General features: G+C 37.2%; 2 protein-coding genes across 3 annotated transcripts; both read right to left on the bottom strand.

Moving 5' to 3' along the window:
• Positions 1–205: 205 nt before the first annotated feature.
• Positions 206–2,529, bottom strand: LOC128252964 (eclosion hormone). 2 transcript variants are annotated; one of them, XM_052981209.1, is made up of 4 exons: positions 2,461–2,527; positions 1,048–1,218; positions 944–972; positions 206–713 (listed from the first exon to the last, which is right to left on the bottom strand). In XM_052981209.1, exons 2-4 carry the CDS (start codon positions 1,154–1,156, stop codon positions 558–560), a joined length of 294 nt encoding a protein of 97 aa, XP_052837169.1. In that variant the 5' UTR covers positions 1,157–1,218; positions 2,461–2,527; the 3' UTR covers positions 206–557. The 2 variants fall into 2 exon arrangements, with proteins under 2 accessions (XP_052837169.1, XP_052837168.1); XM_052981208.1 differs by having other exon boundaries at positions 207–713; positions 1,048–1,222; positions 2,461–2,529.
• Positions 2,530–9,835: 7,306 nt separating this feature from the next.
• On the bottom strand, positions 9,836–10,826 carry LOC128252963 (uncharacterized). The gene is made up of 2 exons (XM_052981207.1): positions 10,140–10,826; positions 9,836–10,066 (listed from the first exon to the last, which is right to left on the bottom strand). Exon 1 carries the CDS (start codon positions 10,643–10,645, stop codon positions 10,337–10,339), a length of 309 nt encoding a protein of 102 aa, XP_052837167.1. The 5' UTR covers positions 10,646–10,826; the 3' UTR covers positions 9,836–10,066; positions 10,140–10,336.
• Positions 10,827–16,257: the final 5,431 nt, after the last annotated feature.

Genomic DNA, 16,257 nt, shown 5'->3' on the forward strand with positions numbered 1-16,257 from the left:
AGAAACCAATACCCAATTAAAACAAAGTTTAAAACTAGACAAGCAACAAGGAACAGAAATATTTAATTTAACTGGTATGTATTAATATTAATTTTATCATCTTTACAAAGTTACTTGTTTATTTGTTTTTGTTTATAATACATATGAAAATTAACCAAAATCTATATAAATTCGTGTATTATTCTTTATTTTTAGCATGAATTTTCAAAAATTAAACTAACTTAACCGTAACACTTAGTTACAGTTCAAAAACCTCCTAATTAACCCAAACAGAAAATTAATGCTGAAGTCAAAGTTTCTCTATGTTATTTGTTTATTCACTACACAATTACAAGTTAATAGGAACTCTTTGGATTCGCGCTGGGAAGTCAGTTATTTATCAAAAGTCATTTCATCATCGTTGTGGTCGACATCAGCAGCCAAGATCGCCAAGACTTGAGCATCGTGTTGAGCATCGCATTGACCCAAATCCACACCTGAGTCACAGGCCATAAAAGCACATATCACCACACACACCGCACATCGCACACCGCACAAGAGGCGCTTCTTACTCGATTTTATTCGAGTGCATTTAGAAACGGAGCTATAGAGGCAATATCCTCGCAATCGGGGATTGCTTTGCCCTTGAACTTGAGGCAGGATAGGGCACACGTTTGCCCCTGAAAGTAATCCCCCAGCATGGTTTTGCACTGGACACAGTTGTTCAAGCACACCTGTTTAGAAAATATAATTAAAAGCGTTAATTTGCTAGTTCATTAATAAAAAAAGAATAATAATAAAAAATATTTCAAATAATTGCCAATAATTTATTAAATGTGTGTGTAAATCAAAATACTTTTTAATTGGTACCTATATTTAAAGCTAAAATTAAAAACAAAACGTCTACTTAAATGAACTTCAAGAGAAATAAATATCGATTTAGAAAATTATCATGAAAACTAACCTGAATAAAATCAATGCCTCCCATGGAATCTGCAAGAAAATGTTAAATAAAAATAGTCGATCAGTACAAATGTTTATCGAAATAAGTGTCTTTAAGGGACTTACCAAATCGCTTATGCGTATAATGACCGAATGCGGGCACTGCATTTCCAAAATGCATCAGACAAAGTGCAACTGCTACAAAGGTGCACAAAATCAAGGGCTTGCAGTTCATGATGGTTTTGGTATTGCGAGTTAGGTCGAGTTTGGAGAGCTGCTCTGGCTTGCGACCGTTTTCTGTCTAGAGCAGAGTGGGAATAATTATTATCGCTCGTTTGTCTTCTTATTTTATATACATATGCTCTCGGCCCAAACGCAGATGCGAAAGCTTAACAGAGTAAAGAAGCCTGAGACGGCGGCAAAAAAATAAAAAAGCAACTATTGAAGCCGGTCACAGATGCGAGGCAAGTTGTCCGACAAGCCAGCCCCACTGGCGCTAAAATACGTCAGATCTTTGAGGCAATCCAAATCAATACGAACTCAATCAAATATCCATTATTGTTGCTAAGCATATGCAAATTGGCGACACGCAAAAAGGTTTTTCCATAGAAAAGAGTTTAATTTTGCATAATTATCAACATCTTTGTGACATTTTTATTAAGGGAATAATCGATAAGCAGCAGGTATTTAACAAGTGGAATTTATGGAATTCCAAACAATGAGCTTAATTCACACGAAAATATTTTGTTAATAGTATAAATAAACTAACATGATTTAAATTTATAAAATAATTATTTGTTTCATGCTCTGCGACTTTTACAAACACAAAAACTAAAAAATTATTTTAAGATTAAAATAGTAACATAACTTTAATTTTTGCCTGTGCAGTTATAAAGGCGGTTCCATTGAACGCATGACTTTAAAAATTTCCCCGATTTTCAAGAGCACAATATAAAAATTCACCGAACTTGGAAAAGAAAGTAGATAAAGCGAAAAGCTCTTTTCGAAAAACTGCTATAGTAGCAGGAAGTGTCGAGCAAACGGACACAGCCGAACCGAACTAAAATCGTAATGAATGCAAATCGTATGCGACTGGCGAGCCCATTAATTAATGGCGCTGTAAATGCAGTAAAAATATGGTTAAAATGTAAAGCGTAGATCGGATACAAGACCAGATGCCGCCACAACAATAAGTTACGCCCCAGTAAAGTGTAAATAAAGTAAGAATTCTTTTGTCCTGCCTCCAACCGGACACGCTGCCAACTGGTTTCGAAAGCGATTTATTCCAAGCGAATATCACAAAACAAAATATGCAAAATAAACTAAAAATCAACTATATCGTGGGAATTTTTTAGTTATGTTAATTTTATACAGCTCAAATTGTATGTTTGTCAACTAATTGGCAACACGCGCCAGAATATGAGTAATGTGTAAAAGCCAATGCAGCGTATACGTCACAAATGTTTTGTGGGCGTGACACTTATAGAGCCAAGCTTAAGATTTGGGCCTAGTGACGTAGGAGCGGTACTCGACACTTACCGGTAGTTGATTTTTTAGCAAAGGCGTGGGTGTTGAGTTTCTCAAAATGTACGTTGACAACACGTTTGTTTGCTGGAAACTGGTTCTAGATTGCAGAGTTCTTGTTGTATTTATACGTTGGATTCTGTACGATTGTTTGATTTGCACGAGCAAATTAATCAACTTATCTTGCCAGCAAATCCACCTAATTGAATATGTGCAAAATGGCAAAATGTCACTTCCGCTGCCTGTAGTCGGACACTTTCTTGAGTGGTTTTCACAGCAGTATTCTGATTACTGGATGTTACTTATCCAGTTTATTTACGTTTCTTTTAGCACTGGTTTGGGATTGGTTGGCTAATTGTAATCCAAACAGGAAATTATGTTATTGAAAGGAGTTATTTTTCCCAGCAATCGTCTTATTGAGTTCTTGAATTTGTTTGACCCCCCTTGCGTAGAAAATAAATCAAGCACGAACAGAAAGGGAAAATTACTTTTACTGATTTGAGAACAGTATACAGAGTAAGGCATTGAAAGCGGCAAGATTTTGATTTATGTATTTATTGAAATTTTGTTTCTGAAAATAACAGAACACACAACTTATAAATTAATTTTTAAATTGGTAAATTCTGTCTTTGCATCCTAAATAATTTAGCCCATTAGTTATAGTTCAATATTTCCGAATCTAAAAAGTATTATTTTGTGTACCTATATTAATTACTGTTTAACGTTATAAACAGTACAAAAAAGTTTATATACCTTTTGAGCTACTTCATAAGCGAAATATTTTTAAAAATTTCTTACTTTCGAATTATATGCGTTTAAAAAAATAAGCAGCTCTCATACTTTCAGCTTAATTGTTCGATATCTTTTCCTAATTTAATAAAATTAAAAGCATAATTTTTTAATACAAAAAAAAAAAAAATAGAGAAGCTAATATTTTTTTCACATGGGAGCTATATGATAAAGACATCCGATTTTAATCAAATTTTAATCGTAATTCTGATAAAATAGTCCATTACTACTGCTCCGTCTGCTGCTTCTTCCTACGGCCTACTATAAAGCAGTGCATATTTAAGCTAAGCAGTGCTTCACAATTTTTTCCGCCAGATGTCGCAAGCAGACGCTTGTAGAAAAACTGTGTAAAAATCATGTGTAATAAGCATGTTCTGTTTGTTGATATTGTAGATGTATGTAAATTAATATTATAAGGTGAAGTTGGATCGGGGCGCAGCTTTTTAGAGGTCTGGGACCGGTCAGCGGGTTTTACAAAAAATTGGCGAATATCTAGTTTTTTTTGCCTTATATGATGACTTTAGATAATTTATCTTTATTTATAGGCCAAATTTGTGATTTGCAACAGGTTTTTTGCTTAAAAAACCATTATTTTAAACTTAAGAAGTAATTAAGTGGAGTAATAAAAATAATAAGATTATTTCCATTCGAACGAGTCAAAAATTTAGTGTTGGCATTTGGGTAAAATAAATAAATACATTCTTTTTCAAAGATTGCCTTTAATGTCAATTGGAGTGTTTAGATTTAATAAGGTGAATGTTTCTAGAGCTTTCAAATTACTTTCACCCTTGTAAGTTTCTATTTTTATGAGGCCATATTTAAATAGTTTGCTCCTAGAACCTGATCATTGAGATGTTTATTGGTCCATTTATTGGCTCCCTTGGAGGCAATCAATTTCTGTTCAATATAAATCTCATTATTAAAGTGCTGGCCGGATTAAGTTCTCTTTTTTGTATTGCCCCCCACTGGACGTGCGTTGAAAATGCTGAAAAGCCACAACAGCAAACATTTCAACCGATGACCAGGAGGCGAGAGTGTGTTGGTGGGCGTGGCACACAACCGTACGCGCCGTCGAACAGCGAAAACTTTTATTAGTTGCAACGTTTCCCCTTTCCAGTTCCTCCCTTTTCTCCAGAACACCACAGCGAGTAAATCAGTAAACGATTTTCTTTATAGTGCTACATTTTCGAAGCAATTCCTCCTCTTTTTTTCGGCGACGGCAAGTAACTTTTATTTTAAGCCAAGCCAGAGTCGAGGTTTTCGGACGCTTTATTTATGAACTCTACCCGACGAGTCGATGCGCCTCACATATCCCTTTCATACATTGCAATCGCATCCTTTGTGCCTCGGTAGATATTTCAGGCACGTAAGCATTAAATTTTTTAGCCACACAATATGCTCATTGTGCCACTGATTTTAGCTCCAAGATATACTACTATATATGTATCCAGCTTCTGCCGGGCATGACAAAAGAGCGATGAAGCCTATTTTGTAGCTGCAAACTTTGTCAGGTCGAACAAAAAACTTTATTTAAATATACTTACAGTATGGGTGAAAATTATAGCATTGCAAAAGTTTAATCGGCATTTCTTCTTGAAACTATTATTGAAATACATAGCTGAAATAATATCAAAATTTGTGTGAAGGTATTTTTATTATCTCTTAATATTAAAGAATAAATATAATATTTGTTAAGTGTATTATTTTAAATAAAACATTGTATAACGTTACGGTGGTTGCTCCACTCCCAATCTGCGCAATCCTCAAACCCGCATTGGAAGGACACCAAGTCTTAATGAAGTTTCACTTGTTAATAATAAACTTTAAAGTATTTTTAGCTATGTCCCCGAAAATAAAGGCCAGCCTGGAGTATAATTAGTGTAGTAAGCCTTTCCACACGCCTCGCTGCACACGGGGGTAAACTAAAGAACTAAAGGCCTTCCCGCCCGACACCGTGTCGTATGCGTAATGGAGCTTGGATTCCATAAGTTCTGGCACCCCTTTCCTTTTCGCCACCGGCATGTGAAAAACGTGTTAATCCACGAACTAATTTGATGTTAATGTGGAGGGCTGATGGGTCGACAGGTCAGGGGATTGGGGTCGGTGGGCTACCCAGCTGACTTAATTGTTTTTCAGCTCACTTTACACTCCTCCGTCGCTTTTGTGGGGCTTTAAGAGCCATGCCAAGTGGCCGGGCCATTAGAGCGTAAACAAATTATTGTTATACAGAGAAAAAATTAAATATTGTGGGCTTAATAGTTGGCTTAGTGATTACCATTGACATTACTGAGCATTGTTTTAATTTACGGAAGGAGGTGTTAAACAAAATGTAACTTTTTTACATATACATGTCGTTTAAATACGATTTTTATTATTAAATGTAAGTAAGTTACTTTCTCAGTGCATCGCTAAGACAACAAGCTAGGCAGAATTAAGCGAGCTGCGAATTAGTTGCTTCTTAAGGTCCTCCTTATTTGCATATTCAGCAGGTTTGAATGGCGTCCGGATTACGGAGTGACTTTTTCCACACCTTCTCCTTTTTCTGGCCAGGAAGAGCAGACCGCCCGTCGCGCTCGATGTGCTCAAAATGAAATCAGTGAAATGGTGGAAATTAAAAAATAACGAGATAATTAAAAGCTACCCCCGCAGTTATTTGCGTGTGTGTCTCTTGGCTCACGTAGCGCTGCTTAAGTGGCGGCATTGAGGCTGAGACCTCGGTGGGTGGTTGGGTGGTTCGCCTCCGCTTTGTGTCGAGTGGTCATGGAACTCCTCACCCACACACCCACACCACACACACACGGCCAGAGACAGAATGAGCCGTTTTAATCCTGCCATTTACTTTGTGCCACAATGCTCGTTCATGTTTAATGTCCTTTCATTTTGCGTTTGACTCGAAGCTGCTTTTGTTTTTTTGATTTCCTGTTGTTTTCGTTTTCGTTTCTGCTCAGAATTGTTTTGTTTGTCTTCAATTCATCCCATGCTGTGCCAACGGGGCCTGTTTTTGCTTTATTTGATAATTGCTTTCTGAGGTTTTTGACAAAATTTGTGACCAGGTAAAGATTCAAGTAAATATATCACAGTGTTTGAAAATAAATAACAATAAATAAAAAGTAAATTTAATACATTTGAAATAATTGAATTTCTGTCTTGATTTGTTTTATTTATTTGTTATTCTAGGTTTTCAGAGGATTCCGCAGGATTTGCTAATTTGCATTCGGTTTGGAAGCATAATCCAAATTGATGTATGGCTTTTTGTATTAGATATTACAGATTCAAGCAGATGATTAATTAAAACCAATTCTCATTAATTACTGAAATTAAAGCTAATAAAGGTATCCTCCCCTATCTAAACATGAAACAAAATAAAGACTCCAAAAATAATAATAACATGAAATTCTGAAATCAGACTATTCATAAATAAATAATATTATAATTTTGTACCATGCTTTCTTTCGCGATATTTCCCCATACATAACGTATATAAGATAAATAATCATATATTTTGATAATTTAAAAAAAAATGTATACTTGCCTAGAAAAGTGAAAAATATTAGAAAATTCTTAAGCTCTTATTTTTACAAAGCAATGCGCTTTTATTTATTTATTTACTGTCAACTCCTAGAAAAACGAAAACGTTAGAGAAAGTCTGATAACTTACAAAAAAATATTAATTTCACTAAATGTGCATAAATTATATTGATGACATTTTAAACGCTTTAATTATTAGGATTTTTTGTTTCACGAGTCTGCCAATCGCTTGGTATAAAAAGCATTTTCACCACAAAAACGATACAATTTATTCGAAATTAATTGAACTTCGTTCATTGTGTGTTCAAAGGTTGTTGATGAATTTCAAAATTTAAAAAAGCTCACATTTCTATAACTTAAATAACCTGCGGGCGCACAAACAAAAACCATTTACAGCCATTAAATCAACAAGTTTTGGCATTATCAAACGAAATCTCTTTTTAAAGTTTTTGTTTTAAACTGTTATTGCAAACAAATGGTAAACTGTTTAAATAGACATTTTACGGCTGGTGATGAAGTGAAATATCCATGTCACTTGATTACGATGCGGTGTAATTTGTAAAATTGGCCGTCAAAAAATGTCCCTGGCTGGAAATGAGACCAAACGTTTGTTAATTAGCAAACGCAAATACGCACGTGAGTTTGGTTGTTGTTTGTATGACATAAATCGAACTGACGGATGGCTCAACTGGGCCGTGAAAAGTGGGCTGACAACAGGGTGGGCGTGGCTCCCAGCCCTGACATGCACATGGCCAAAATGCACAGCACGACAGAATGTCAGCCGAGTGAGCTTCCTTTTCCCCCCCTTTGTCTAGGTGCGGAAATGTGTCGAACTTTGCCATGTTGCGATACGACAAAATTGGGTCGCATATCAAACATTTTTCGACTCCTGCTGGCCAGTGTTATGCGGGGGCGACAGTGCTGACACAGGGTGTGAGAAAATATCGGAAAAATCCACAGAAACTCTTGTTAAAAATACTACAATGTTGGGTATAGCCGATCAAAGCCTCATCCGTTAAAAAAGAAAACACAATCAGCGTACAATCGCTTAAAATGTAATTAACAGTTTTAAAAGTAAATTTAAAGTTTCTAAATGTGTTTTAGTGTTTAAAGTTTATTTGTAAACACAAAACAAAATGCAAAGGCATTGCGTAGATTCGTAGGTAAGAACATACCTAAATAGGTAAACATATTTTCAAAAAAATGAAAATGGCCAGAAGCAGCCAAAAATAAAAAAAAGCTAAAATGGCAACCCATACATGGAAGACGGGAAAGTGCACAGCTTGCATATTGCTCGATGAATCTGTATACTAGTGTGTGTCTTGCTGTGTGATTGTCTCTGTGTGACTTTGCGTTGACATTTCAACTTTGCCCCGACCAGGCTAATGCAATGAAAACTTACAGTCTGCCTTAGTTTTTGGCAATTTTTTCATATCTGTCTGCTGCTTTTCCCCGGATCTTAAAGTCGAAAGATGCCGGATGAAGCCAAAGTTGCAATTAGACTTCCAGTTTCATAATCGGAGTTCGACAATCTGAAGTCCTGCAAACCGACCAAACTGTCCGGCAATAAGTGTCAAGCCGCTGGCCGTTTGCAATTAAAATTTATGTTGACATCAAAGGGCTGATGCCGCAAAAATAAAGCGATGCATTGCTCAAGGCGTTGTAGGCAAGTAATGCTTCAAAGGCACAAGTATATTGTAGAAAAGGCATCTGTTTAAGTTGCAAAAAGAAAATACTTTTATTTGATATTTTTTAATTCAAACGTACATTTAATAATGTGTATCTTATACACATAGTTCTCACTAGTTCTAAAAATAATAGGTTCAACGAAAACTTTGCCCGAAATTCTTTGCTCTGCGGCATCAGGGAATCTGAATTAAAGTCTTCCGATAAAGTTGCTTTTAACAGTTGCCAGCAGTTGGTTTATTGAATCTTAGGGAGCTTGAAGTTGCTGATGCCCAAAAATAGCCCAACCTCGATTCGGGTTCGCATTGTAAAAGTTTCCTCTTTTTTTCGGGGTGCTCTGCCATTTTTATTTGAGTTTTCACTTACCTGGCGCTTAAGTGTTTCTGCTACCAGGCCATTTGCCATTTCTTTCGTCGATGTGAAAAGTTTGCGAGAGACTTGTGTGCGGGCTACTTTTATGATTATTGCCAGCCTGCCTGCCTGCCTGCCTGCCTGCCAGCTCAACCTTGGCGAGAAAGTATCATCTCGAGAAAGTATCTCGTATCTGTGCGCCGTGCGCCTATGGCATACTTAGGCCTTAATGTTAATTTTAAGCAGTTTGCCCATAAGCTTTTGATTTAGGGCAGCCACAAGGGCGGCTTGAATCCCTTTTTTTGTTCCATTTTAGGCCCGCACTCCTTGGCGTGCTGCCATGCCGCAAAGTACACACCAGACATGGACGTGGACATGGCACAACAGATGCCTTTGCCATTGCATTTGAAATTGCAAGTGCAATTGCAATTGCCACCCCCAATCCCTAACCACCAGCCCAAGTGCAGCTGTTGCCCGTGTGGAAGTGCACTTCACTTTGTCTAATTGTAAAATAAATAAATGAGATAAAAACGCAAAGTGGCAGGGGCGTTCAAAAAATGCAAAGGGAAATGAAAAATTGCGCTCGAGTTGCGTTCTCCCCAAGAACCGGATACACTGAGGCAAATAAAATATATGTGAAAAATAAATTCGATACTGAATAGGGAAAGAGTTTATAAGCTTTTTTTTATTTTGTGTATCAAGTAAGGCATGGTTAAAAATTGGCGAATTTACTACTTTAATGCTATATATTTAAAAATAATTAAGGAATAAGTCTTTGTATTTATTTGAATATCTGTTGTCTGCACCTTTTCCCTTAACAATGTAAGTAAGATAAAAGAGTTGTCAATTACGTTATTTAAATAATTTTGATTTGATTAAATAGGTACAAACTTTTTCTTTAACGGCCTTGAGCAATTTTTAAGGTTAAATACAAATATATAAATACAAAATAAATATATACTTTAATGTAGCTTATATTTTGTTGACTCTGACAACATTTTTGTTTACCGTAGTGTACTCTACTGCTGCCGCTTAGACTCATGAGTCCGTAAGCATGGCTCCATGGGGAGGGCTGTCGAAAATAATAAATCAAAGTGACACATTGAGAATGCAAAGGCCCAGCCCCCACCATCCACCACAGCCATCTTCTGCAGCTTTGCCCCACCTGGCCAAAAGACAAAGCGAGCGGAGCTTTCAATTTCAACGCTCCACAACGCCAAGACTGACGTTTGACAGACACAAGACGCTGCAGCAACAAGAAGTGCACCTTTAGCAGAAAGAAAAAGGAAATAAGGACGGAAAAAAAGGAAAAATATCTGGAGCGGGTGCAGACACTTTACTTTGCGGGGAACGCCTGGCATCAGAGTCAGCGTCAGCATCAACAGCAACCCTTCCGTCATTGTCAGACGAAGTTGTTCAAGTACTTTGCGGATAGAATAGCATGGCTTGCTGTCGCAATTTAGATAAATTTTAATTTTAATAAAGTGTTTGCTCTGCTCTCCTCGGCCACTCGAGCGGATACTCTCGGCATTATGAATTAATTATCGCAGCAGTCGTTCGCCGGCTTTGGCTGCGGTACTTTCAATTTTCGCCGAGCGGGCAGACGGGGTGGTTTTGGCGGTACGTCGTAGAAAAGCCCGTGCTCTTGTCGGATGCTCTTGCAGGCCATGCCCTCCTCGAGGGCCTCCATGATAACCTTAAAGCAGACTTCGCCGGGAAAGCCCGTCTTTTGCGTCACAAACGTGGCCAGATCGCGCAGGGAGGAGCCTGTGGTTGCATCCCGCAGTCCCGCCAGGATGAGCTCCAGGGGCGAGTTAATCGTGCGATCGTAGTGTATGAGAGGCATGTGGGTGTGATTTAAATAAACCTCAAATTTGTGCTCTCATCTGAATGAAATATGTATCAGATCGTTGGCTTCTTGACACACTACAAAAAAAAATGATTTTTTAAGAGGAAGCGGGCCAGCTTTTTGCACTTCCTTTTATTTTTGTGTTTAACTATTTTGTGTTAACTCATATGAGTTTTAAACAAATGCCTATCAGACCTTACAATAAAAATACAATTATTATGAAATTTATACGAAGCTTTATATTGCATTTGTTTTTTGTATCAATTTAATCAATTTTACATACCATCACCTTATCACTTTTGGGTTAGTAAGATATTTAATAAAAGTAATGTAAAGTACTAGCCTTGGTATTTTTAAATTTAATATTTAGTAAAATACATTTTATTTAACCAACTGTTTACAAATTAAGTTAAATCAGAAGAAAAAACTTTCGATAATAAACTTGTATAATATAACTAACATTTTTTGTGATTTTAATTTGACGGGTAGGATATACGAATCAATACGTTATAGACATGATTTAATGATTGGTTTTTTCCCTAGTGAGTAAAGTCATCTTCACGACTTGCCGCTGGCCATCTTTAGGGAATCTATATCTCAATCTTGCCACATGATGCGTTAAGTTGCTCACGTTTTTTTTTTTGCCCCATCAGCGACGGCTCTTAACCCCTTGCCGCCTTCACAAGCTCCCCATTTTTCCACACATTCTTTTGCACCCAGACGTTGCCTGTCAAATTAATGCCGCATTTTATGCGCCCCGCGGCGCCCTGACTTCACTTTTTTCGTCTCTCATTTTTTTTGGCTCCTCTTAAATTGAAATTAAAGCAGCCGGCTGTAGTTTGGCTTAACTGGCTACAAGCTGGGCGATTTTCAGACTCAATAATACAACGGTGGCGAATGCCAAAAAGTTCAAAAGGCGGCAAAAAGTTTTGCAATTCTTTCTTTCCTTTCCACGGCGAACAATTTGAATGAAGCGCGCAAATTGAATAAAAGGCCATTGCCACAGTTCAAGCTGAAAACTGCTGGCTGTGATAAAATCATCAGCTTCCATCCTGGCTCTCCCCGAATTCTTTTTTCACTCCAGAAGTTTTTTACGGTCAAGTCTACGTGGAGTGAGCAGGATTGGGTAAGCTGGTAATAAATTTTTATTGCACGAACGAATTCAATAAAATCAACCAAGGAGGAAGAATAGAACTAGAGATGAAGTCGCAAAATCTTTTGTGTTTCTTAATTAAATAATTTTGCACTTGTAAAGCTATGAAGATATTTATTATTTGCCAGAGGTGAAGAAAAACTGTATTGAAACTGTATTTGAGCTTTTAATTTTATATGAATTTACCAAAATCATATTTATAATAGATTTTAATTTATTCATGCAAGATGTATGTTTTATTTTTCTTTAAATCGTTATTTTTGTGAAAAGTGCATTAAAGCTTAGACAACATTTAAGTTTGACAGACCTAATAGAATTTAAATGTTAAAGTTAACATAATTGTTGTTCTTGTTTGCTTATATTCGATTTTATTAATTTATATGTTTCATAAATGAGAATATTACGCTAGTTAGAAAAGAGCCTTGTTGGTGATTACCGGCAATTATCCAATGAGTCACGTCCGAGTTCCATTTGCATAACCCGATCTCAGTGTAGTATTCATATTGATATGCAGCAAGTATTAAAAGCAATTTATGCTAATTCGTGGCATCACTAGCTCTAAGCTAAAAATGGTCACTGCAATGAAAGGGCGTGGTCACAGTGGGAATTACATTAAATCAAAATAGAATGCATTCGGAAAACTCAAATGGGATGGGAGTGTGTGTGTGTGTGTGTGTGAATTGAATTTAATTTTATGCATTTGCTGTATCAACGCATAAATTATGATAAAAGCCATAAAATATGCATGCTGGGGGTTGAGTGAGCCAGAGCGGAAGTCCGAGTAAATTATGCTGATGGTGGAGAACGGAAATACGAGAAATGGAATGGAATAAAGGCTATCGGGGGGATGGACTGGCAAACCTTCCCCATCCCATACCGAAATTTATGCTGAAACCATGTCAAAGATCAGCTCGACACAGATGCTCACTGAATTAGCCAGCGCAAATATTTATGACCATCCCAAAGGCAGAATGGGACGAACACTTTACGTAAATGTTTGCCAGCCACCTGTTCGCAGTTGTCAGCCACGGAATGCAGCAAAAGGTGGAAAAAAGGTGCACATTGTAGCAAAAAGCAGCTAATCCGACTGAGCGCCAATTTGGGACACATGTAGACAGTTTCTGCAGTTGGCTATTGCTGGCTTTCCGCTCCCCGTTCACCTTTGAAACTCATTTGGCGCAAAGCTGACAAGTCCCGGACGGATTGGATAGTCCGACGTCCGTCGTTCAATTAGCAGACGGTCACAGGGCATTCTGCTATCCGTTTGTCTTTTATTAATATGTCCTGAACCTGCTGGCCCAAAAAGTGCGAGTAATTCGACTGTGGGATACCTTTTAGGCTCCTGCTGTAAATAACCTAACGAAAAAATCATGTCCGCACCCAACAATAATAGACATATATATAATGTTTTGACTTAAACAATATATACAATTATATATGTGTCCAGAAAACTAGAATATATCTTGCAATTAATTAAGATTCTATATCCGACTAATTAATCGAGTAGATTCCTCATCTTTAACGTATTTAATATATCCTTCAAGTACCGAGCATAAAAAGAAGACCTTTGTAAGGAACTAAGGAGTGAAGGAAAAACGACAAGCGAAATGCAAACTAATTGAAAACACTTCAAAGGACATCAATATCAAAAGCATGGACGTTGACAGAAAGAAGAAGAAAGATAGCGGCGGAGAGTTGTAGTCAACCCGTCCTTCAGTCATCCGGCAAATGTCAACCGAACAAAGCATAAAATTGTCTCCAGTCCGCAGAATGTACAAAAAAAAAAGGCCAGGACATTCTAAGGGCGACCAGCAGGACTTGCCTCGACCAGACACAATCAAATCAGAGCTATGCCAAAATTAAAAATATTTCCACACAGCAGATCACTCATTCATGCCACTTTCGGACCGCCTTTCTTCGCCCAAATATCTAATGTAAAATATATAAAGCAGAGGACAAAATAATAGCACTGCGCCAATTAAATTTAATAGTTTTGCCTTTTACTAGTTTAGTTATGCATAGGTTTTGTTTGGAGCCCTTAATTTATTTATTAAAATGTTTTAAGAAATTTGAATTAATTTGATTGCACGACTAAACATAAGATATAAGAACGTTAACTGGTTGCAAAAATGTTTACTATTAATTGACAATTTTATGCTGACCGCAAATGTACGTATGAAATTCGGCAGTTGTGCAAACGAATGGGTCGAAGCAATTATGTAGTTTCTATTTCAGGTGGTGGCCCCTCACAACAATGAGTGGATAAAATCCTTTTCATTTTCCCTCAGTGTGTCCGGCTTGCTACAAAATCAATTTACAACGGAAGCTTACTTACATAACCCCCCGAGACACATAATCCTGTTTATACGAGTGTGCCTGTGTGTCTCGATGATTCCCGCCCACCCAAGCGCCAGTGCATATTGGGGCTGTCTTGGTTCGGTCCTGTGTTTTCCTTTTGGCATTTCAGAAAATATCACAGGTAACTGTCTCTGGACAATGTCAGCACATCCTTTAGTTCAACTTTGCCATTGCTGTGGTCGGAACTTTTGCATATCGGTCACATTGTCCTCGGGGCGGCACGTGTCGTGCCCTCTCTACGATTCGCATTTTCCCAGAATCACAGATTCCTCTTCTGTGTGTAAAGGCTTCGATTGCAGTTCATAATACGGTTATGCCTGCAAGCATTTATTTGCCTTAGTTAGATTTTGTTTGTTGTGAAAATTTCATAAATATTTACGTGCTGTCAGCTGCAGTTTCACTTATTGTTTATGCCCCTTTAATACCTAACTGAATAAAAATTCCATTTGTGTGTGTTGTGTGTGATGTGTGTGTTGAAAGTAGATTTTACTGTGCATTAAGGCACTTAATTACGACTCCCTGCAGGGGAAACGATGCGTATACGCAATATATTTCAAAACTGCATCGAATAATATGCGTGATATCGAGGCCAAACGGATTAATGAATATCGACAGATGGCCAAAGGGAATTATTTTCATTTCGACAAAAGCTGCTAAAGTTCATCTCACTTTTTAGTATAAAACTCAATTTGTATTAAGTTTCTGTACTGACTTAAGCTGCAAAAGCGAATGGTTAGGTTTGCATTTTCCTGGTGAGTATGATTTTGCTTGTGCACAGAAAAATGATACTTTTATGAGCAGCTTAGTAAAATAATAAATTGGTCTTGAGGGTTTTTAAAGCTTTTTACAAACAGGCAATGCTATAAATATAATCTGCCCTTATACCCTAACTAAATAAACTCAAACTTGCTTGTTTATATGTCTTATATAAAGAGACAATAAATACTTAGTCTGGTAAGCCTATTAAAAATTCGTTCGGCAAGACTCTTTTGAGCCAAAAAGGCTGCCAAACTTTTATGACTTAAAGAAACTTAAGTGCTGGCCAAAAAAGAGAAAAATCTAATTTTTAAATCAAAATGAAAGCTGCCAAAATGCATTTCCAATGCAAATAGTAGCACAATGAGCAACTTTGATTTGAGTTTCAATGTAAACCGAAGCGAAGCTCATAAGTTCCCGCCACTTGAATATGCAGAATGATTATGTCTCCCTGCCTGAACTGAAGTAGATTAAAGACATCCAAAAGCCACTCAAAGTCAACTGGAGGGCCTGGGCGAGCTGAGTGACTGGATAAAGTCGGATGGGCACTCGAAAAGTTTTTTAAAGTTTGTGCGCAACAATGAGATCCCAGTGCTGCAGCTTCAGCTCCCTTGCTCCTTGCTCCTTGCTCCTATTGGTTCTTTTTTGCTGCTGCACCTTTTATCCTGATTTTGCAGTCAAAGTTGCTTGGCAACATTGCTCCAATTCAATTGATTTGCCGTTCGAGTGCAGTGCGTTTTAAAGCGCAGTGCAAACAAAACTAATGCAATGTATGCCCTGAAAAGTTGGCTGGTTACACAGCAATTACAGAGATATCCTGGCCTTAATTAAACTGATTGATTCCCGGTTGTGGTGCTGGCCGGAATTCTATTTCATTTTCCACAACGATTTGTTCAAAAAAACGTTTGTTTTTCTTAATTAAAGTGAAAAATAATTAGAGTATCAAAAATGTTTTCTATTTTTTAATTTTTAAAAACACAATTTGGAGTAGAAATTAATTTCTATAAATTGAAAGAATCTTATCTTTAAAGACGTTTGTTAATAATAAAAATAAAAATAAGTTATACTGCCCTTTAAGTTGCAATTTATTGATATTTTTCTTGGGTAAGTGTAATTTTTCTTAAATTGCCTCCAAAAAAACCCTAGTTGAGTGGGGCCATTCAAGGAGAAGGTCAATAATTTATTAGCCTCTGTTTTTCGCAACGCATTTTTTATTGGCATTTTCAGTTTGCGTTACAAGTTTGGCTAATTTATTACTCCAGACGACTCGTAAATTGTGCAGATGAGAATGCTTCCCCCTCCAACATTGCCATCCGCTGCCAAAATCCATGAGCGAATTCCG

The sequence above is a fragment of the Drosophila gunungcola genome, chromosome 3R (assembly GCF_025200985.1).
Source record: "Drosophila gunungcola strain Sukarami chromosome 3R, Dgunungcola_SK_2, whole genome shotgun sequence".
Lineage (NCBI taxonomy): Eukaryota > Metazoa > Arthropoda > Insecta > Diptera > Drosophilidae > Drosophila > Drosophila gunungcola.